The sequence below is a fragment of the Lucilia sericata genome, unplaced genomic scaffold, assembly GCF_015586225.1.
Source record: "Lucilia sericata isolate MDLA Ls3-8-SP2 unplaced genomic scaffold, ASM1558622v1 Contig000562F_arrow, whole genome shotgun sequence".
Classification (NCBI taxonomy): Eukaryota; Metazoa; Arthropoda; class Insecta; order Diptera; family Calliphoridae; genus Lucilia; species Lucilia sericata.
In genome coordinates, this window is record NW_023994572.1 from 72,548 (window position 1) to 96,687 (window position 24,140).

Below are 24,140 nucleotides of genomic sequence, written 5' to 3' on the forward strand. Positions count from 1 at the left end.
TATGTTAATGTGTATGTGTTTGGATTTTGGGTGTTTAGAAATTGAGGTTAAAAAGAAAGTAAATATTCAAATTGTTAAAATTTGAGCTAGAAAAAGTAATAGATTTAGCTCTAGATTTAATAACAAAAGATAAAAAAATTTTAATTAAATAGAAATAAAATTAAAAAATTATGTTGAAATAATTAAAATTTTCAGAATTTTATAACTTTAATTATTTTTAAGGAAATTTAAAGAAATTTTACTTAAGTAAAGTTTAACACATAAGCTTTGTTTTAAAATAAAAATGTATTAAAAATCTTGATAAAATTTGCAAAAATTTTATGTTAAAAATTTGTAAATTTTTTATAATTATTGCCATTATTTTGAAAAATTTCTTTAGAAAATGGAATTAATAACAACAATAAAAGCTTTTTCGTTAATTTTTTACTAAATTAAAATTAAATTAGCTTAAAATTTTTACAATTTTAGAAATTTTTGAAAAATTTTCCAAAATCGAAATTTTCAAAACTCCACAACTTTAACAATTTTTAACAAAATTTTATGTAATTTTCTATAATTAAAAACCAAAACATAAACTTTGTTTTAAAGAAAATTTTTTTAAAAAATCTTTAAAACTTAAGAAAATATATTAATTTAAAATTAAAACCAATTTTTAGCTATAACATTTTTTTAAAGTTTTATAACTTTAAATTAAATAAAACAAATTAAACAAAACTTAACCTAATTAAAGAGATTAATCTTTTAAATAAATAAAAAATTTCCTAAAAATTTTAAAAAAATCTTTAAAAAGAATTAAGTAAAAATTTTATACATTTTTAAAACAAAATTTAAATAATTTTTACTTTTATTTAAATATAACTATAGAATAACTAAATTTTCTTATAAAAAAATAGATTTCTCTTTTATTTAAAGCAATTAATATTCATAAAAAAAGTGAAATACTAGATTTTTTTCTTCTTCTTTTTTAAATTAATTTCTATGCTACAATATAATTGATTTCAAACCATCAAAACACCAAACAAAGTGAGAGGAAATCTCTCTTTTTTATTTAAAAAAAAAAAGAAACAAGCATTTTTACTAGCTTTCAAACCGAAGCAAACCATCATATAGTAAAGTAATAGTACTACTGACATACTTTTCTTTTCTTTCATTTCTTCTAAAAGTAGCTTTCAATATAACAAAAAAAAAAAAACAAAAAGCCGGCTTTTTTTCAAAATCAAATACCACTAACTCGCTTTAGGAGCAAAACAAACCAGGTCAAATGAAAATGAAAACTGAAAATAAACATAGTTTGAATTGAAAACAGAAAAAAAATTGGAGCGCGCTTTTTTTTTTTTTGCTGTTTGTTTGGAGAAAAATTAACCAAACAAGCTGTTAAACTAAACTTTGAACATGTATAGACAGACACACCAACAAACAAGTTTTTTCAGACAACACAACTTTCATAAGGTGTCTCTGTCTAGTTTAAAAAGAGCAGCTAGCGCCCCCCAAAAACAGACACACAGCGAAAATAATCATAATAATAATAACAGAAATACAACAACAAAAAAGTTGGTCAAAAATGAAAATAAAGAGAAATTTTTGTAAAGCAAATAAATAAAAATAATATTTAAAATAATTTTTTTTTTTAATAAAGAAAAATTAAAATTTTGAACTGTTTGAAAATATTTTAAAGAAATGTATGTCTATTTAAGTCTAAAGGGTGTTAATTTAACTAAATTTCTGCTTGAAATGTTTGTTATTAACCAAGTTATGAACTGTTAAAAATTAAGTTATTTTTGTAAAAATTTTTGTATTTTCGAAATTTTTGCACAACTTTTAAAGTCTCATAACTTAAGTAATAATAAAGAAATTTTAAATATTTTCGGCTGTAACAATAACAAGACCTTAAGAAATTATTACAGTAAGTTTGGTTTAAAAAGCTTTGTTATTAAGAAAGTTATAAGCATTTAAAAAAAAAAAAATTTTTGGAAAAATATTTTTTTAAGAAAAATTTCGTTTGATATTCAAAGTCTTATAACTTAGAAAATAACAAAGATGTTTTAATTATATTTGTCAGTCAGAATAACAAGACCTTAAGGAATCATTGCAGCAAGTTTGGTTCAAAAAGCTTTCATATTAACTAAGTTATAAACAATTAAAACCCAACATAATTTTGAAAATTTCAAAAATTTTTAATTTTTTTTTTAATTTTTGAACTATTTTCAAAAACTTATAACTTTGATAAAAATAAAGTTATTTCTATAATTTTTAGCTGTAAGATTAGCAAGACCTTAAGGAATTATTACACCAAATTTGGTTTAAAAAGCTTTCATATTAACCAAGTTATAAACAATTAAAAACCAACATACAGTAGTTTTCCGATTTAACGAACCCATATGTTGTCAGGCCTGTTCGTAAAATTGAAAAGTTTGTTATATGCAGTACTAACTAAAACGTGGGTTTTTGGTAGGAAAATAATTAAAAATAGGTACATCAAATATTTTTTAAATGTATTTTATAAAAATAGCACAAAATACAAAATTCCGAATCTTATATACCCACCTTCAAACCATATTTGTGTCGAATTTAATCGCTGTATTTTTAATTCAGTCATGAGCTTTAAAGTTATTTCTCGAAGTTCATCGCTATACTCGTATTTTTAAGCGAGTAATGAGCGTTGAAGTAATTTTCTTAAGGGGGCCTGATATGGAGGGTAAGGTCAATTATGGACCGATTCCCATAAAATTTGTTAGAGATTTCGGTTAGTATAGAACATGTTTGTATCGAATTTCATCGGCGTACTCGTATTGTTAAGCGAGTATTGAGCGTTAAAGTCATTATCTAAAGGACGGACGGACATAGCTACATCGAACTAAAATTTAATAAGAACCAAGAATGTGTTACAGTTTTGGGTATAAAAGCACCGCTTAAACAACGGTATAGTTTTTTGCTACAACTTAGGTTATTTGTTATTTTTGATAAATGTCATTTTATCTTCATTTAAATAATAATATTTTTATTAGTTCGTTAAACAGAGTACAAAAAACAAGTTTTGTTCGTTATTTAAGGTAGTCAATAGGAAAAATTAGCTTGTTCGTTAAATGCGATGTTCGTAGAATTGAATGGTCGTTAAATCGGAAAACTACTGTAATTTTGAAAATTTTCAAAAATATTATTTTTTTTTTTACTTTTTGAACTTTTTTCTAAGTCTTATAACTTTGATAAAAATTATGTTATTTCTATAAGTTTTAGCAGTGAGAATAACAAGACCATAAGGAATTATTGCTGGGATTTTTCTTTAAAAAGCTTCAATATTAACCCAGTTATAAACAATTAAAAATCAACCTAATATTGAAAATTTTCAAAATTTGTAACTTTTAGTTTTAAAATTTCTTCTAGTAACGTTCTGAGCAAACTAAGGAAATTTTTTAACTATTTAAGAAATTTTGTTTATAAAAACAAACTAGACATTTTAAAGATTAAATTATTAAAACAATTTTTTTAAAATTTTAACTTAAAGTTAAGTTATTTAAAACACTTACGCGCATTGTGATAGTTGACATTGCCTTTTAATATACTTTTTAAAATGGGTAATTCTTCAGCCATTTTTTGTGTGTGTGTTTGTTTTTAATAAGTTAAAAAAATTTTTGGTTTTAAAGAGATTTAAGTTTAAATTTTAATTGTATTAAAACATTGGTAATAAATTTTTTGTCGAAAACTTTTGTGGGAGGAAAAAATTGGCACAAATTTTTGTTGTTAAAACACTTTTTGTTAATTTTCTTTTTTTTAAGAAAATTTTCAGACAATTTTTAGAAAAAATTTTTTGTTGTTTACTTAAAAACAGGTACTTTTTTTTTTGGGGAAATTAGTTCCTTTTTTTTAAAGGAACAACACAAATTTTATTCTTTTTTTTGCTTTGTAATATATTTTTATTTTTTCTTTTAAGTTTTTTCTTTAAAATAACACTTTTTTTGTAAGTTTTTTAAAAAAATTTTGTGTTTGTTGGTTTTTTGTTGTTGTTGTTTTTGTTTAGTAATAAAACAGGAACTTTCAATTACTTTTTCTTTTTTAAATTTAAAACAAATTTTGGATATTTTTGTAAAATTTTAGCGCGTAATCCTTGGTTGTTTAACGGTTAATAAATCCAAAAATTTGTTGTTTTATTTTGTTTTAAATAAAATTAAACTTTGGTTTGTGTTGTTTTTTTAAAAAAATAACATATTTTTAAAAACTTTTTTTTGAACAAAACTTTTTAAAAAATTTTCTTTGTTTAAATAATTATTTTTGTTTACTTTAAATTTTTTCTTAGTTACTCTTGTTAAGGTTTGTTTATAACTAAAGATTTTGGTTTGATATTTAAATTTTATTAAAACCAGCTTTTTTTTAATAAATTTTATTAATTTCAAAAAACAATTTGTTTGGTTTTTGTATTTTGTTGTTGTTTTTTAATTTTCTTGTTTAAGCTTGTGATTATGTCAATGTTGTTGTTGTTGCTGTTATTATGGTTATTTTACTATTAAAAGTATAAAATCTATTTTATGATTTTTTTGTATTATTTCCAATTTGCTTTTTAAAAAAACATGACAAAACTCGACAAGGTCTCGAACGCGACTAACTGTAAAAATCTTAAGCACGTTATGAATATACCAAAAAGGTATCAATACTACTCATACACTCTCATCTAACATCACACACACGCAAACACACATGCTCTTGTTATACTCCCCAAAACAAAACAACACAAACTTTTTTTAAACAAAAAGCCAAAAGCAATAACAAAAATAATCACAATTTTCTCTCTTTTCTTGAATACATCACTTGTTTTGTGTGTTTTCTAAGAGGGCACACAAAAGCTTTTGTTTATAGAAAACTGCTCTGAGTATTACTCTTAAATGCAGCAAGTTTCTCATAGAATTAAAGAGCATTTAATGTAAATGAGCAAATAGCAGGAAATTAAACTATTTAAAGGGAATTAAGTTAGAAAATAAACGTTACATTTGCTTAGTTAGACAAATACCATTATTTCAAAGGTTTTACAAACAATTTTCCCCTAAAAAACTTGACATTTTAATAGATAATTTTTCCAACTTTTTCAATTTTCAAAAGTTTAAAACTTCGCTTGTATTAAACATTTAGATACGATTTTTTCATCATCATATTCCTTTGGTGAATTTTTATAATTCACCAAATTTTATGAAATTTTCAAAAAATTTCCCAATTTATTAAACAAACAAATGTTAATAACTTTAGTTATAATCAAAAGTTTTTAAATATTTTTTCAACATTGTATTCCTTAAGGTCTCTACTTTCTAAATATCCAAAATTATTTGCTTGGTTTAAATACTAACAAAGTTATACGCATTTTTATAATTCACCAAATTTTATGAAATTTTCAAAAAATTTCGCAATTTATCAAACAAATGTTAATAACTTCAGTTGTAGTTAACAGTTTGTAACGAATTTTCTAAAATTATATTCTTTAAGGTCTCTACTTTCTAAATAACCAAAATTATTAGATTTATTGAACTCTTAACGAAGTTATAGGCATTTTTATAATTTACCAAAATTTCAACAATTTTATGAAATTTTCAAAAAAACTTCGCAATTTATCAAACAAACAAATGTTAATAACTTCAGTTGTAGTTATCAGTTTGTTAAGAATTTTATCATATTGTAATCCTAAAGTTCTCTACTTTATATACCATAATAATCGCGTGTTTATTTGAGTTATTATCCAAGTTATAAGCAATTTTATTTTTAAACAGTTATTTAAAATTTTTAAATTCATTTCCAATTTTGAAATTTTAATAACTTGGCTTGTGTTTAAAATTTTTTTAAGATTTTTAAATTATTTCATTCTTTAAAGTTTCTAGTTTTTGTACAACAAAAATCGTTTAATTTGTTGTCAGTTTTACCAAGTTGGGAGCATTTTTGTAAACAAACAAAAGTTGATGAAATTTATAATTTTTTAATATTTTTGCAATTTTCAATTGTTTATAACTTAAGTTGTTTTAAAAATTTTTAAGAGATTTTTTAATTATTTCATTCTTTAAAGTTTCTAGTTTCTATTAAACAAAAATCTTTTGATTTGTGGAAATATTTCCCAAGCTATGAGCGTTTTTGTAAACAAACAAAATTTGGAGAAATTTTAATTTTTTTAAAGTTTTTTTCAAATTTTTAATTGTTGTGTTAAAAATTTTTAAAAGATTTTTTAAATATTTGATTCCTTAAAGATTCTAGTTTCTGTAGAACAACAATTATTTGATTTATGAAAATATTTCCCAAGTTATGAGCCTTTTGGGAGACAAACAAAGTTGGACGAAATTTTAAAATTTAAATTTTTTTTCCAATTTTCAATTGTTTATAACTTAAGTTGTATTAAAAACTTTTAAAAGATTTTTTAATTATTTTATTCTTTACAGTTTTTAGTTTCTATAAAACAAAACTCATTTAATTTGTTGCAATATTTGCTAAGTTATGAGCATTTTTAGAGCCAACCAAATTTGGGCGAAATTTAAAAAATTTTAATTTGTTTTCCAATTTTCAATTGTTTATAACTTAAGTTGTGTTAAAAATGTTTAAAATATTAGTTAAACATTTTATAGTCTAAGGTTTCTAGTTGCTATACACCAAAAAATCAGTTCATTTGTTGTAATATTTTTGAAGTTTAAGAGAAACATAAGAATGCAAAAGTTTGTCTTTAGTTGCAAATGTTCTAAAGCTGATAAGTTTTTTTAAGTTAAAAAATATTTAAAATTATTTTTAAACATTAAAAAAATTTTGTAAATTGTTTATAAAACATTTAACCAAATTTCTAAAAAATTTAAAATTTTATAAAAATTTTCTTTTAAAATAGAAAAAAATTCTAAAAAGTTTGTAAAATTTCTAAAATTAGCTTTTAAAATTTCTATGTTTTTTTATTAACTTATTTATACCAATTGTTTTTCATTCTTTAGCCGGCATTTTATTAAAAATTAAGAGCTTTAAACTTTTCAAAGTTTAAAAATCTCTTTTAGAAATAAACTGTTATAAACACACTCTCTTTCTTATGCTCTTAATAACAAATACTCTTTTTATATTCAACTATAGAAAGCTTTTCTATTATTGAGTTGAAAAGCTTTTTATTTAACAAAACTTTTCACCTTTCATGTTGTATAGCTAATAAAAGTGTTGTATTTCTGTTATAAAAAAAGCTTTGAAAAAGCTTTTACTTTATTTAAATTTAGTTAGCTGTTAAAAAAAAGCTTTATTAATAGAATACTTGCCAAGTTTTAAGGTTTTTATGTTTAGAATTTGTAATGTTTAAACATTAAACAATTAAATAATAATAAATAGTTTATAACAAACAACCTTGAACTTCAATTTGTTTAAAACAATTGTATACGAAAAAAAACTTGAGCTTTAACATAATTAAATGACATTATTTAATTTAAATACAATTTTTTTTTAAATTATTTAAAGGTTTAATTATATTTGTCCTTTTTTGTTGTTTCTAAACGAGTGTGTGTGTGTGCTTATTAAAAGTAGAACGAGGGTAAAGTTTATTGCTATTTTATTAAGAGTGCTGCTGTCTGTATGTATGAGTTGCCTTGGGTTCAATGACTTAATTTGCTTGATTTGCGAACAGAAAATTATTTATAAAATATCAACATTGTATTGTAAATTTTTTAAATAAACAAAAATGTTTTTTTTTTAAGTAAATAATTGTTTTATTAAACATTGAACAAATATAAACGAAAAAGTTAATGTAGGTTGTTTTATGCGAAAATAAAATGTGTGAAATATGAGGTTGATATTAATGGAAACAACAACAACAACATTTTGTGAAAACATTTAAGGTTAATTTGTGTTTTATTTAAATAAATTTAAGGTTGTATATCAGAAAAAAGTTTTTTAATTTTTTTTTTTTTTGGAGAAAAAAATTTTTTATTTAAAAATTATTAAGTTTTTTTTGAAAATTTTTAAACTTTTTTGGTAAAAACTGAAACTTTAAGGTGTGAGCTTTAGATTGCTATAACAAACTTTGAATAGACTTAACAATTACTTAAGTTATAAAGTTTTTAGTGTTTTAAACTCAGAAAAAATTTTAACTTTTTTTGTGAAAACATTTTCATTTTTATTAAAAAATTATAAAGTTTTGCTTGAAAAATTTTAAACTTTTATGCTTAATACTGAAACCTTAAGGTGTTAGCTTTAGAATGTTATGAAAAACTTTGCATAGACTTAAGATTTGCTAAATTTATGAAGTTTTTTTCTTAATTCTTTTTTTTTTTTTTTGAGAAAAAATTTTTAATTTTGTTGAAAAATTATAATGTTTTGTTTGCAAATTTTTAAACTTTTTTGCTTAATACTGAAACCTTAAGGTGTTAGCTTTAAATTGCTATAAAAAACTTGGAATAGACTTAAGATTTACTTAAGTTATAAAGTTTTTAGTGTTTTACTTTCTGGCAAAATTTTAAGATTTTTTTTTTTTTTTTGGAGAAAAAATTTTCATTTTTATTAAAAAATTATAAAATTTTGTTTGAAACCTTAAATTGTTAGCTTTAAATTGCTATAAAAATCTGTGTATAGGCTTAAGATTTACTTAAGTTATAAAGTTTTTAAAGTTTTAGTCTCAGAAATTTTTTTTGAGAAAAAATTTTCAATTTTGTTGAAAAATTTTAATGTTTTGTTTGAAAAATTTGTAACTTTTTTGTTTAATACTGAAACCTTAAGGTGTTAGCTTTCAACTAAAAGAAGATTTATTCAAATCATTGAAGTTATACTGAAGTTATGAGATTTATAATAAAAAAGAAAATTTCTTTATTTTTCTTTTTTTTTCAATTTTCAAAAGTAATTAATTTTCTTATATTTTTCTCCATATTCCTGCTATCTTCTTGTAAGTCAAAGAAAGCTGACTCAGCTAGTTTAAAACCATAAATTGTGTAAAGAAAAAAATTCAGGTTAAACAATAAACAACTGACACACGTACATACAAACATATCTGCTAAGATACAAACAGTAGCCTCTACTAACTTGTCTTTTTTTTATAATTATTTTTCTTACAATAATAAACAAGTGAAAGTGAAATTGTTAACATTAAGTGAAATAGAAACTTAAATAAAGTCAATGACTTTTAACGACAATCGTATGAAAAAAAAACTCCTCTAAAAAAACACAATTATTACTAGAGTAAATCTAAAAAAACAACACAACACTGAAACATTAAATAAACAAAACACGTTTCCATTTAAAAACCTAAAAAAATATAAAAAAAATAAACTTTCACTTTTACTTTCGCATCATTAAACCAAAAAAAACACACTCATACACACATTTTGCTTTCATCATAAAACTATAATTATTAATTGTTTATGTGTTTAGGTTTTTTAAGTTTTGTTTTTTTTTGGTATTTTTTTCAATATATTTTGAGTGATTTAACCTCATTACTTTTTTTTTTGAGTTCATTGACCATTATTCCATTATTATAAAAAAAAATTTCGTAGAAACTTATGTCTGTCTGTGTTTTTCTGTGTTATTTTCGAAAATAAATTTAAATTGTTTTCAAAGTTTTTGAAATGTATTAAAGCAATTTTATTGTTGTTTAACGGTTTTTTTTCTTGTTTTTATTCAAATTTTTGTAAATAAATTATTCAATCTTTTTCTTTTGGTTTTTGAAATGTTTCGTCGAAAAAAAAGTTTTAAACAAAATGTAAGTCAATGATTTTGTTTTTTATATTTTGATGGATTTCTTTTTTTATAAGTAATTTTGAATGAATTTGGCAATAGTTTTATATATTAACAAATTAAAATGTATTGGGGATAAAAATCAAAACTAATTAATTAAAATGAAATTCAACAAAAAAAAAAAAAAATTTCAAAAATTCACTTTTTCTAAAGAAAATTTCAGATAATTTTCTGAATAATTTTAAAAACTTTTTATATTTTTTGAAAGCTTAAAGTCTAGGCTATAATCCAAACAAAAATATAAACAATAAACTAAAACTAAAATATTTAAAAAAATTTTGAAATTTTTAATTTTTCTAAACTAAATTTCCGAAAATTTTCTGATTATTTTTAAAAACTTTTTATAGTTTTTGAAAGCTTAAGGTATAAGCTAAAAATAAAGCAAAAATTATTAAAATCTATTAAAGTTAAACAAAGTTATAGACAATTAACTAAATGACAAAAAAATTATAAAATAAAACCAAAACTCTTATACTCCACAATATTTTTAAAATTTTCCTTATTTTTCTTATTCTTCAAGAAAATATTGCAAAGAACTGCAGTTGCTGTTTAATATAACAAATTTTTAAAACTCTTATACTCATTGACAAACTCTTATACTTTTAAAAATTTGTTAAAATTGCTTTTAATTGTTATAATTTCAATTATTTTTGCTTTTAAATGTAATTTTGTTGCATTATAGTGGACTATTGAAAACTGTTATACTACAATTAAAACTGTTATACTCATAAAAATGTGGGAACTTGTTATATTTATTATAGTTTTCAACAAAATTTTGCTTTAAAAGTCCATTTTAGTTTATAAAACACATTTTTACAAAACTGTTATACAGTTTTTGAAACTGTTATACTGGAAAATTTTAATAAAATGTTTGCCTAATTTATAATTTTGTGTGACAATTACTTTAAAATGCAATTTTGGTTTATTTCAGCAAATTTTTGAAAACTGTTATACTGTTTAGTAAACTGTTATACAAAGAAAATTTTGTGAAAATGTTTAATATTCTATAATTTTAAGACATTATTGCTTTTAAATTGAATTTTGCTGTTGTTTAGCCAACTTTTGAAAACTGTTATACTGTTTTAAAAACTGTTATACTGTTAAAAATATATAAAATTTTGCTTTATTTTATATTTACAACTAATTTTTATACAAAATTTGCAATTTTTGATGGTTTGGGCAAAAATTTTAAAACTGTTATACTGTTTGGCAAACTGTTATACTCAAAATTTTTCATAAAATTTTTGCCTTTTTTATAATTTTGAGTCACTTTTACTTTAATACGCCATTTGGGCTTACTTCAGCAATCTTTTGAAAACTGTTATACAGTTTAGCAAACTGTTATACTGGAAAAATTTTGTCATATAGTGGCCTTTTTGATAATTTTAACTTGCTCTTGCTTTTAAATTGAATTTTGTGACATTTTTGCCAAATTTGATAAACTGTTATACTGTTTGACAAACTGTTATACTGCTAGAAAATTAAATTTTTTACTTTATTTTATATTTTAAACACAAGTTTAAAGGAAATATACAATTTTGGCTTGTTTTGAGCAACAATTTTTAAACTGTTATACTTAGTACAAAACTGTTATACTGCAAAAAAGTTGTACAATTTGCTTAATGTTTGCTATTTAAACAGATTTTGACATAAAATGGTCTTTTACAAGGTATTTTATAACATTTTCAAAACTGTTATATTTAGTAACAAACTATTATACTAAGAAAAAGTTTGATTAAAGAAGTAATTTTGGAGATTTTTTGTTCAAAATCAAGTTAATTTTTGGATTATAACAAGTTAAACCAACAAGTTTGTTTGTTGAACAACAAACTTGAAACTGAATCAACCAAAAAAAACTTAGTCATACTGGCAAAGAGTCTAAAACTAAAACTTAACTCTTGTGTTGTTATTAGCAATGACTAACTAAGATCACTAAAAGGACAGACAGACAGAGACACTTGAAAAATATAAAAACCTCATAATGATGTTATGTTATGAAGCTCAGCAAAAGTTGAATGACCGTGCCTGACCCACATAAAAGTCTTTGCACTTTTGCACACAGACAAATACTCAGCAGCAGCAGAGCAACAACAAAAAAATTTAACTGACTGCAGTTTGCTTAAATTATATACATTTGTCATTTACACACACACAACAACAGCAGAAACTGCATACAATTGCAGAATTTACCCTTCTACTCCCCCAAAAACTTTTGTTACAGAAAACAGTGAGCGAGCAAAAAACAAAAACGAGGCTAAAATATTAACATCGTTGCTAAAACGATGATGGCTTTTTTTATATGAAAAAGAGCAATGAACGGCATTCAGCACAATCATGTTGTTTGGTTTTTTTTTCTCGTTGCAATTCGTCTTCTCATTGTCGTTGTTGTCGTCGTTAGCTAGCTGACTGACTGACTGGCTTGCATATTTATTTAACAATGAGCATGTGCACGTCATAGCTGCTGCAATGTTTGCTGCTGCAGTTGCTTATCGTTTCGACGAGTAAATATTTTGTTACGAACAACAAAAGAAATATGTACAATAAATAAAAAAAAGAGCGCGCCAAATAGTTTAAATACGAATTTATGCAATCGTGTATGCGCTGTAGTTGTTGCTGTTGTAGCTTGCATTTAGCAAAGCACTTGAAACCTTCGAGAAATTTCCAAAAGTCGTTGAACTCTCCCCACAACACAATTGAAACGACAATTCTAGAGCAATGCAACGTGATAAGCATACACATTCACAGCAACATTTTATTTATATAAACAAAAAAAAAAAAACTTGCAACTGAAAGATACAAAAAGAGAGCCAGAAAGAGGCAGGGAGCTAGTAGGGTAGGGTATGGTTTTTGGTATTGAGTGTATGCGTGTGTGTGTGTGTGTAAACAAAAGGGGAGCAAGCAGCCTAGCATGAGTATAAGTTGAAGCATTTATACACTCAAAACTAGTTTGAGCAAAGGCATTGAAAAATGAAAGTGTTTTTTAAAATTGAGTAAAAGAGTCTTTAATACTCATTTAAAACTAACATATCTCTCTCTCTAACTGTCTCTCTTTACAAACTGAGTTTATTTAAACAAGAGTAAAAAACGAGTTTGGTATTTTTTCAGAGGTAAATGAACTTTTTGAAGGTTCACTTAACATAGTAAAGCAACGAAGACAAACAGCAAAAAAAAACAACAACAAATTGTTGGTAATAAAAAAAGTTTTATAATTTTGTTTATTGTAAAAAACCACAAAATAAACTTGTTATTACGTTAATACCCCACAGAGGAGAGGTTTGGTTGTTTGAGCACACACACACTTGGTATATGGAGACATTAAAAATGCAAAAAATTTCACCAGGCCTTTAAAAAAAATAATCGAGAAATATATATATAAAGTAGTTGTACTACTTACTCTGTCGCTACTTATTTATGTAATCCAAAAATAAGTTTTAAAATACAACCACAAAAAAATATGTATTTTATAATAAACAAAATATTATGGCAATTTCTCTAGCGTAATGAGGAAGTTACAGGTATTACTCAAGAAATTGGTTGTTACAAAAAGAAAGTTGGGTAAACAACATAAAAATATTAAACGAAACAAAAAACAGTATAGGTAATTGAAAACAAGGAAATATTTCATCAGCTAAATGAAAAAAAAATGTAACAATTAAGACAAAGTGGTTACATGAGAAAACTGTTATACTCTTGAAGTCGAAGTTTATTTTATAAAACTAAGTACATTATAGCTTTATTTTACATTTCCCACAAATTTCTGTGATTTTTTAGTATTTTTCAGCTCATTTTGGCAATTTTTCGAAACTGTTATACTCTGAAGAAAACTGTTATACTAAGAAAAATTTGAAAATTTTACCTTCACTTAAGTTTTAAAACAAATTTTTTTGGAAAATGTAAATTTTTGGGCAATTTTTTAAATATTCCGTAACTGTTATACTCCCAAGAAAACTGTTATACTAAGAAAAATGTGTAAATTTTGGCTTCATTTAAGTTTTAAAACAAAGTTTTATAGAAAATTTAAGTTATTTGGCCATTTTTGCAAATTTTTGTAAACTGTTATACTCCTAAGATAACTGTTATACTAAGAAAATTTTAAAAATGTACTGTTATTTTAAGTTTCTGAACAATTTTAGTTAAAAAAATAAAATTTTTAGCCAATTTTTGCAATTTTTCGAAACTGTTATACTCCTAAGAAAACTGTTATACTAAGAAACATTTTTAAATATTAGCATCACTTAAGTTTTCAAACAAATTTATTAGGAAAATGTAAATTTTTGGGCCATGTTTGCAATTTTTCGAAACTGTTATACTCCTAAGAAAACTGTTATACCTACTAAGAAAATTGTGTAAATGTAAGACTAATTGAAGTTTTTAAATAAAGTTTTAAAGAAAATTTAAGTTTTTCGGCAATTTTTGCAATTTTTCGAAACTGTTATACTCCTAAGAAAACTGTTATACTAAGAAAATTTTATACATTGAAGCCAAATTTAAGTTTTTGGAACAAAGTTTCATAGAAAATTCAAGTTTTTCGGCCATTTTTGCAATTTGTCGAAACTGTTATACTCTTTACAAAACTGTTATACGGAGTAAAGTTTGCAAATTTTAGCTTAATTAAGGATTTGAAACTATTGTTGAAAGAAAATTTCAAGTTTTAACTCATTTTGTTAATATTCAAAAACTGTTATACTCTTTACCAAACTGTTATACTAAAGAAAATATGCTTATTTTAGCTTATTTGACGATTTGAAACTATTTTTGAATGAAAATTTCAATTTTTAACTCATTTTGCTAATTTTCAAAAACTGTTATACTCTTAACAAAACTGTTATACTAAACCAAATTTTGCAAATTTTAACTTTTTAGAAGTTAAACACATTTTTGTTGAATTAAAGTAAATTTTTAACAATTTTATAAAATTTTTAAAACTGTTATACGGTGAAGAAAAACTGTTATACTATATTATAAACAGTTATACTATAAAAAAATTTCTAAATTTTGTTTTTTTAGTTATATAAACCAAATAATGTTTGCTTTAATTGTTATTTTAAAGGCATTTAGCAAAGTTTAGATAACTGTTATACTGTTTACCAAACTGTTATACTGCTTAAAATTTTAGGAAATTGTGCTTATTTTCTTATTTTTATTATATATTGAAAACTAAAATTGCAATTAGATTTAATTTCTGCAGAGTTTTGAAAACTGTTATACTGTTTGCCAAACTGTTATACTGCTAAAATTTTACGAAACTTTCGTTATTTTCATATTTGAAACTTATAATGGCCTTAAACTGCTATTACGGTTTATTTTAGCAAATATTTGAAAACTGTTATACTGTTTGTCCAACTGTTATACTGTTAAAAAATTAAGCAAAATTGCCCTAATTTCTTCTTGAAAAAGAATTGTGGTTTTAATAAGCACTTATGGCTGATTTAAGAAGGTATTTAAAAACTGTTATACTGCTTAACAAACTGTTATACTGTTAACAATTTTTTTTTTCTAAAACATAAACAAAAACTGATGAACAACAAGATCGATCTTTAGCAAAACTTTTCATTCAAAATTTCTTTTTTTCAATTTCCCTTTTTTCGTTTCATCGAATTTTCTCGATGTTTGTTGTTTTAGGCATAGTATTGTATTGTAATGTTTTCATTACTACTGAGCTGTGTGTGATGTTGTTGTTATTGTTAATTTGTATTTGTCCCCTTGCTCTCAATAAGTGTAAAAGTGTATAAATCCCCCTGCTGCCTACTAACCACCCTCTTACCTAAACACTTTCTGCTTGTTGTCTGGCTATGAAAGTAATTGTTGTTGTTTTTTTTTAGTTTTTTAGTAGAGGCCATTTATGAATGTTGTTGCTGCTGTTGTTGTTGTTATTATTGTAATGCGTATAGCCTCCATTTATTACATTATGTTTGTTTGTTTAGTTGTATGTACATATATATTTTTATTTGTTTATTATACAACAATCATTGATATTTACTGTGCTGCTGCTGCTGAAAAGCCAAAAAACAAGCAATAAGCAACAACAACAACAGCAGCAATAATATAGCAAAAGCAATATTTAAATGTAGCAGCCACAGCAGTCAGGCTGCTTGTGTGACTGACAGCAAAAAAACTATACGTAATATATTTGTAATTGACCTGAATAAAGTTCAAATAACTTTTATGCTCACATATAGAGACAGAGAGACCTTCCCTCCCTTGTTTGTTGTTTTTTCATCTCCTCTACTTGTATGTATGTAAGTGTTCATACTAAATATACATACATATGAAAGTATTTGTAATGTAAAGGCTTTTTTATTTTGCTCGAAAAGCAACATTATAATTGAGCAAAACTAAATGAAAAACAAAAATGAAAGGCATTAATAATTACAAGGATAAATACAATAATGTTGTTGTTGTTAAACAAAAAAACAACAAAAAATATTTAAATTTTTTAGTTTATGGGGAGAAGAAACTAAACAAAACTTAATTAATAAGAAAAATACATAAAATTTCCAACTAAAATGTCAATTTCTTAGCTTTTAGGAAAGCTAGGGAATCCTGTAGAGTAGCATTGCAAACCTTATAGTCTCTAGAGCTTTTATATATAAAATCCTTAAAATCCAGTCAACATAAACAGAGTTATAGGCAAAAGTCTAAGACCAACTCAAATCTAAGTTTTTCATTTTATGCCTGAATTTTTTGCTGATTTCAAAAGCTTTTTAATAAATTTTCTTAATAAAACCAACTTTTAATGTAGGCTAAAAGTTTGTAGACTACTTGTAGTAAAAATCTGCTTAAACGGTTTAAAAATGGCCCCATGAGGCCATACAAGGTTAAGCTTTAAATAACAAAATATTTCATAAAAAATTTAGTTAATTTAAAAGATTTTTAAATTTCAAAGCTTTACGGAAACTTTTTTTAAAGCTTAAAGCTTTTAAGAAAACCTCAAAGTAATATTTCCACCAAAAATTAAAACAAAAGGTACACAAATGCAGCCATGTGTTCATAAAAGGTTAAGCTACAAACCAAAAATGTTTTCATTTTCTCCAAACATATGTTTAAACTTTAAGCTTTTAGGAAAGTTTTAGAAATATTTCAAACTTTTAAGGGTTTCTCAAACTGGCTATAATACATATTTTTAAAATAAAGCTGCTTAAATGTGACCAATAGGCCCTAGGAGGTTAAGAAGGTTAAGCTTTAAGCAAAAAAATGTTTTAAATTTTTGTTTCTTTAAAAATATCAAAGCTTTTTTTAGCTTTTATATAACTTTTGGTGAAAATAAAAGCTTTTAAGAATTACTTAAATTTTCCAGATTATGTTTGGCAAAACTCACACCCAATGGTCCACAAATGGACAAAATGTTAGAAGAAAAGTTAAGCTATCATTATATCATTATAAAGAATAAGTTATAAAGTTGTTTCTTAAAGAAATCAAAATTTCTAAGCTTTAACAAAGCTTTAGGAAAAAGCTCAAAGCTGTCAACTATTAGTAATAGATCAGAGATTGTTTGTATTAAAAATGAAATCAAACGGTTTGTAAATGGATCCAAAGGGGCTTAAAAAGTTAAGCTATAATTATAAAAGAAATTTAAAAGTAGTTTCTAAGTTTTAACAAAGCTTAAGGAAAAAGCTTAAAGCTGCTAACTATTACTTAAAGTTTTAAGATTATCTCTAGCAAAAATAAAACCAAATGGTTTTGAAATGGACCTAATGGGGCATAAAACGTTAAGCTATAATTAATTATAAATGAAATTAAAAACTAGTTTCTTAAAAAACTAAAAATTTCTAAGCTTTAACAGAGCTTAAGGAAAAAGCTTAAAGCTGTTAACTATTACTTAAAGTTTGAAGATTATCTCTAGCAAAAATCAAACCAAATGGTTTTGAAATGGACCTAATGGGACACAAAAAGTAAAGCTCTAAATATAAAATAAGTTAAAAAGTTGTTTGTTAAAAAAGTCAAAATTTCTAAACTTTAATAAAGCTTAAGGAAAAAGCTTTAAGCTGCTAACTATTACTTAAAGTTTTAAGATTATCTTTAGTAAAAATCAAAGCAAATGGGACCCAAAAAAGTTAAGCTATAGCCAAAAAAACTTAAGGTTTGCTTGAAAAATTTTTGGACAAAGCTTTATTAAAAGCTCTATAAATAGCTAAGCTGTAACATGTCATAAGATTGCAATTTTTCTCCAACAGTTTAAAAATTCCTTGAGAATTTTTTCATGATTTATTTAAATATTCTAAATTATTTATTTCTAGTCTAAACACTAACAAACATTTTGTAGAAAAAAATTTTTAAATTTATTTATATTTTTTTTTTGTATTTTTCAATTTATATGACCTCGTACTAATTTAAGTTCATTTTAATTAAAATAACACTAAACTAAAGTAAAAATAAAATAAGAAAAATTATAGAAAAAAAAAACACAATTTTTTTTAGATAAAATAAAACCCCACAAACCCATATAAACTGAAATTTTTTTTTATAAATAATTTTTTTTCGTTTTGATATTTTTATCATTATTTTTTTCAGTTCAACAACAAATTTGCCTTGTATTGTTTTGTGGGGTAAAAATAACAAAAGAAGGGGGGAGAGGAACAAGAGCTGAACAACAAATAAGAGTACATAAGCAAGGCAGTGAAGAAAGAGAGTGAAAGAAACTAGGGGGAGGGCAGGGTAGCAAGAGCAGCAATAAAAAAATGGCTGGTTGATGGTGACCTAGTTTTACTTTAACAACGTCAGACAAACGGTCAATGAACTTCATTTTTATTTTATTTTTTTTATTATTTTCATTTCATTTTGTGTTATAGTGTAGTTGTTGCTTTTGTTACACTTAATCATACACAATGTTATGTACATCACACAACACATCAACTATTTATTGAAATAAAAAGCTTTTTATAAAATTTACTACTACTACTACTATCACTATATTTTTATGCGAGTAAGTGTGTAAGCTTTAATTTCTTTTTGGGGCCAACAGAGAGGAGTTAAAAACGTAAGGGGTTAAAGAAATTTCAGTTTCATTTTCATTGTTGTTGAAATTTACGAAATTTCTTTTTAAATAGTTTACAATACCTATAGTTTTTTTTTGTATATATAGCCCATGAGTTGTTGTAATGTTTTTTGTAAAATGAAAAAGAAAGTGGTTAAGTTTTTGTGTTGTGTGTGTGTGTGTGTTTTGAAAGAAAGTGAAAGTAGACTTTTGTTGAAACGTTAAATATTGCCAAATATTAATGAATATAAAATAAAGCTAAAAAAATAATAGAATAAATTATTAAAAAAACAAACGAAACTAAATTTATAATTTAAATAATAACAAACCAAATAAATCTCTAGAAAATTTATATAAAATATTAAAAACAGTTTTGTTTCAATTAAATTTTTTTCTTTAAAAAATAAATAAAAAATTAATTTTTAATTTCCGAAAAATTCTTTAAAAAATCTTAAAATAACTTTTAAAATTTTGTAACTAATTTTTTATTGTTAAGCTGTTAACAAACTAATTTTTTAATTATAAAAAAATGTTAATTTTAATATTGCAAATTTTTTATAATTTTTTAAAATTAAATTTAATTTTTACATTAAAAATAATAAATAAAAATTTGTTAGTTATATTATTTTATAAAGCTTGTAATTTTTCCTTAATTTTAAGCTTATTTTTGTTTTAATTTAAAATGATTTCTTTAAGAAAAAAATTAAAAATAATTATTTTTTAATTAAAAAAAAATCTTAAAATTTTTAAAATTTTTTAACTAATTTTTTATTAATTAAGCTAATTAGATACTAATTTTTAAAGCTTTTAAAATATTTAAAAAAAGTTTTTCTATAATTTTAAAATTTAAAAAAAAAATAAAATTTAAAAAACCATTTTAAAAATTAAACAAAATTTTTTAAAAATTTATAAAAATTATTTTTGCCTTGTAAAGATTTTTTTCTTGTTTTTTAGATAATTTTCGTTTTATTTTAAAAAATTTTCTTTAATAAAAAATTGAATTTTGTAAAAAAAAAGTTTAAAATTTTTAAAATTCATTAAAAATTAGTAACAGAATTTTTAAATTTTTTTAACTAATTATTTAATGTTTATAAAATTATTGCGCTTTTATCTAACTTTAAAAAATATTTTTCAACAAAATTAATTTTTTTTTAATTAAAAAAATCTTTTTTTAATTTTTTTCATTAAAATTTATAAAAACTAAATTTTTACCAATTTTTAAGCTTCTAACTGTTTTTATTAAACATAATTTTCTTAAGTAAATTATTTAAAATTTATTTTTTTTAATTCTTAAAATTTTTAAAAATTCGTTAAAAATTAGTAAATGAATTTTTAAAATTTTTTAACTAATTATTTAATGTTTAGAAAATTATTTTGCATTTATTTAATTATTACAATATATTTTTCAGCAATGGTAAATTTCAAAAAAAATTAAAAAATATATTTTAAATGTTCAAAATTCGTTAAAAATTAGCAAAGGAATTTTAAAAAATTTTTAAGTAATTTTTTATAAATAAAATTTATATAAAATTTTTTAAATTCATTTCCAATTCAAAAAGTTTTTTAAATATTTTAAGTTTAGTTTGTTTTTCCAAAAACATATTTTGTTTAAGAAAAATTTTTAAAGTTTAATAAAAAAATTCTTAAAAAAATCCTTAAAAATTTTTAAAAAGCTTTTTCTTTAATTTCTTTAAAATTTTTCTAAATGTTTTTGTTGCCTTACTTAATAATTTTGTAATTTATTTTTGAATTAATCTGCTTTTTGGAGTATTTGCATTTTTTTATATTATTTAGCTTGAGCTATTTTTTATATAAGAAAAAGACCTTGTATTTATTAAAAAAAAGTATTTTTTTTCGTAAGTTTCCTTGAAAGATAATGAAAAGAAATAAGCACATGGCCACTGATTTTTTTTTTTTTTTTTTTTTGTTTCATGAATAAAGAAATTTCGTAGTTGTTTTTGTTGTATATAAATTATTTAATATTCTTTAAATGAAAGAGCTGAAGAAAAGAAAGCAGAAAGAAATTTACTTTCAATTTCTTTTAGTTTTTTTTTTTTTTTTGAGTAACAAGTCAATGAACTTTTTTTTAAACTATTACGAAGTAGTAGAGTTTAAATTAAACCTTAACTAATTTTAAATATATTATGTACTTTATAATTTCTTTTTTATTATATTTGTTAACTTTAAAATAACATTTCCTGTTTGGGAATTTTTGTGTATTAAATAATATTTATTATGAATTATTTATGATATGAAAAGAAAAGAGAGTAAACAATATACCACACGCCATTGCTATATATTTTGAAGGCCTCTCTGCAAACACTCACACCCCCCTCCTCTTCCTCTTACACACTCACTTCATAATAATGAATAATGTTTAGTTGTTTGCTGGTAACATATTTTTAACAGTAAAGCTCGTGCATATAATTATAATAACAACAAAAATACGAACACAATAATAAGTTGTATGTAGGCGAGAGGAGTGATGAACAGAGAAAGAGAACAGCAATAACAAAAGTAGCCTGCAAAAATTTAGGTTAAGTGCGTTCATTCAACTTTTAGCACCATTTCATAAGACCCAACAACACACTTTGAAAACAGATAAACAGACAGACAGACGGACGTACATACGTACATAATAACAATAATAACAATTGGACTTGCTCTCTTGTTTTAAAAACAGCAGCCATTTATAACATATGGAGGGCAGGCATGGGATATTGATATTTTCAAAATTGTACTTATAGACTAGACTATGGACTAGCCATAGACTAGACCATAAGGTAGGCAATAGACTAGACTATAGAATAAACTATACTAGACTATAGACTAGACTATAGACTAGACTATAGACTAGACTAGACTAGACTATAGACTAGACTAGACTATAGACTAGACTATAGACTAGACTATAGACTAGACTATAGACTAGACTATAGACTAGACTATAGACTAGACAATAGACTAGACTATAGACTAGACTATGAACTAGACTACAGACTACACTATAGACTAGACTATAGACTAGACTATAGACTAGACTATAGACTAGACTATAAACTAGACTATAGACTAGACTATAAACTAGACTATAAACTATACTATAGACTACACCAGCTAGGCAAAAGACTAGACTATAGAATAAACTATATACTAGACTAGATTAGACTAGACTATACTAGACTATAGACTAGACTAGACTATAGACTAGACTATAGACTACACCATAGACTAGACTAGACTAAAGACTAGACTATAGACTAGACTAAAGACTAGACTATAGACTACACTAGACTATAGACTAAACCATAGACTAGACTATAGACTAGACTATAAACTAGACTATAGACTAGACCATAGACTAGACTATATACTAGACTATAGACAAGACTATGGACAAGACTATAGACTAGACTATAGACTAAACCACAGACTAGACTATAAACTAGGCTAGAAACTAGACTATAAACTAGACTATAGACTACACTATAGACTAGACCATAGACTAGACTATAGACTACACTATAGACTAGACTATAAACTAGACTATAGACTACACTATAGACTAGACTATAGACTACACTATAGACTAGACTATAGACTCGACTATAGGCTACACTATAGACTAGACTATATATTAGACTATAGGCTACACTATAGACTAGACTATAGACTAGACTATAGACTACACTATAGACTAGACTACAGACTAGACTATAGACTAGACTATAGACTAAACTATAGACTAGACTATAGACTAGACTATAGACTAAACTATAGACTAGATTATAGACTAGACTATAGACTAGATTATAGACTAGACTATAGACTAGACTATAGACTAGACTATAGACTAGACTATAGACTAGACTATAGACTAGATTATAGACTAGACTATAGACTAGACTATAGACTATACTATAGACTAGACTATAGACTAGACTATAGACTAGACTATAGACTAGACTATAGACTAGACTATAGACTAGACTATAGACTAGACTATAGACTAGACTATAGACTAGACTATAGACTAGACTATAGACTAGACTATAGACTAGACTATAGACTAGACTATAGACTAGACTATAGACTAGACTATAGACTAGACTATAGACTAGACTATAGACTAGACTATAGACTAGACTATAGACTAGACTATAGACTAGACTATAGACTAGACTATAGACTAGAATATAGACTAGACTATAGACTAGACTATAGACTATACTATAGACTAGACTATAAACTACACTATAGACTAGACTATTATTATAAACTAGACTATAGATGAGTCTTGGGACCAGGACATACACTAGATTAAAGGCTAAACAGTAGACTAGACTATAGACTAGAATATGGGCTGGACTATAGACTATACTATACACAAGACTATAGACTAGACAATAGAATAGACTATAGAATAGACTATAGGCTAGACTATAGACAAGACTATAGACTAGACTATAGGCTAGACTATAGACTAGACCAGATTATAGGCTAGAGTATAGACTGGTCTATAGACAAGACTATAGACTACGCTCTAGACTAGACTATAGACTAGACTATATACTAGACTACAGACTAGACTATAAACTATAAATTAGAGTAAATTACTGAAGTTTCCATGTCTGATGGAGACTATAAAATAACAACAACAAAAACATCTATAATAATACTGTAAAAATAAACATTTTTAAATTTAAACACCCGCATATGTTCGCTACCAAACATAAACAGCTAAATGTAAAGCAGCAACAAAAATTACGCAAAAATGTTTTAAATTTAAAAATAAATTTATATCATTATTTAGTTCATTTCTTATCTATAAATCGACAAACAAGTTATTCATTTTCTTCGAAAATCTCCATCAAAAAAACCTGATTTTTTTTAAAACATTTTAAAAAACACTTTTAAACCAAAGGGTTAATGACCTTAAACACTTGTTTAAGCTATAGCATATGGGGAGTTTGAGTTTTATTTACTTATATTTTTGGCTTATGTTAAATTTTTTTTATTATTATTGCCAAATTTTTTTTGACTGCTTTTTTTTTTTGATTACTTAAGTGTGCAAAATTTCTTTATAATTTGTTGTTTATTTAAATAATTATGTTAAATAAATATTAAGAGTAAAAAATGAAATGTGAAAACTTACCATCACGACTCATGCCGACGGCTATACACTTTTTCAGGCGACAATATTGACAACGATTGCGATTTATGCGCAAAATGCTGCATTGTTGATTTTTTGTACAGGGACGATATTGGATTTTTTGCTGTATGGAACGGCGGAAGAAGCCCTAAAATGAGAAAAAAAGGGAAAACATAAGAAATTTTTATATAAAAATGTGATCAAAATTTTAAAAATTTTACTTTTAACATAAAACCAACATAAATAAACAAAATTTTAAAATTTCATTTTCAGGTTAGGTTTTTTAAAATTTGCAATATTTCTCTA

General features: G+C 23.8%; 1 protein-coding gene across 5 annotated transcripts in view; it reads right to left on the reverse strand.

The window, feature by feature from the left end:
• Positions 1–24,140, reverse strand: part of LOC119606240 (ecdysone-induced protein 75B, isoforms C/D) — a 177,235-nt gene that overhangs the window by 9,130 nt on the left and 143,965 nt on the right. For 4 of the 5 annotated variants that reach the window (XM_037959664.1, XM_037959662.1, XM_037959663.1 and 1 more), the window contains one exon: positions 23,838–23,982. In XM_037959664.1, the coding sequence (XP_037815592.1) occupies positions 23,838–23,982 (145 nt within the window). Of the gene's footprint in view, positions 1–3,524; positions 4,202–23,837; positions 23,983–24,140 lie in introns of those variants that run through there. The other variant, XM_037959665.1, reaches the window with a different exon arrangement.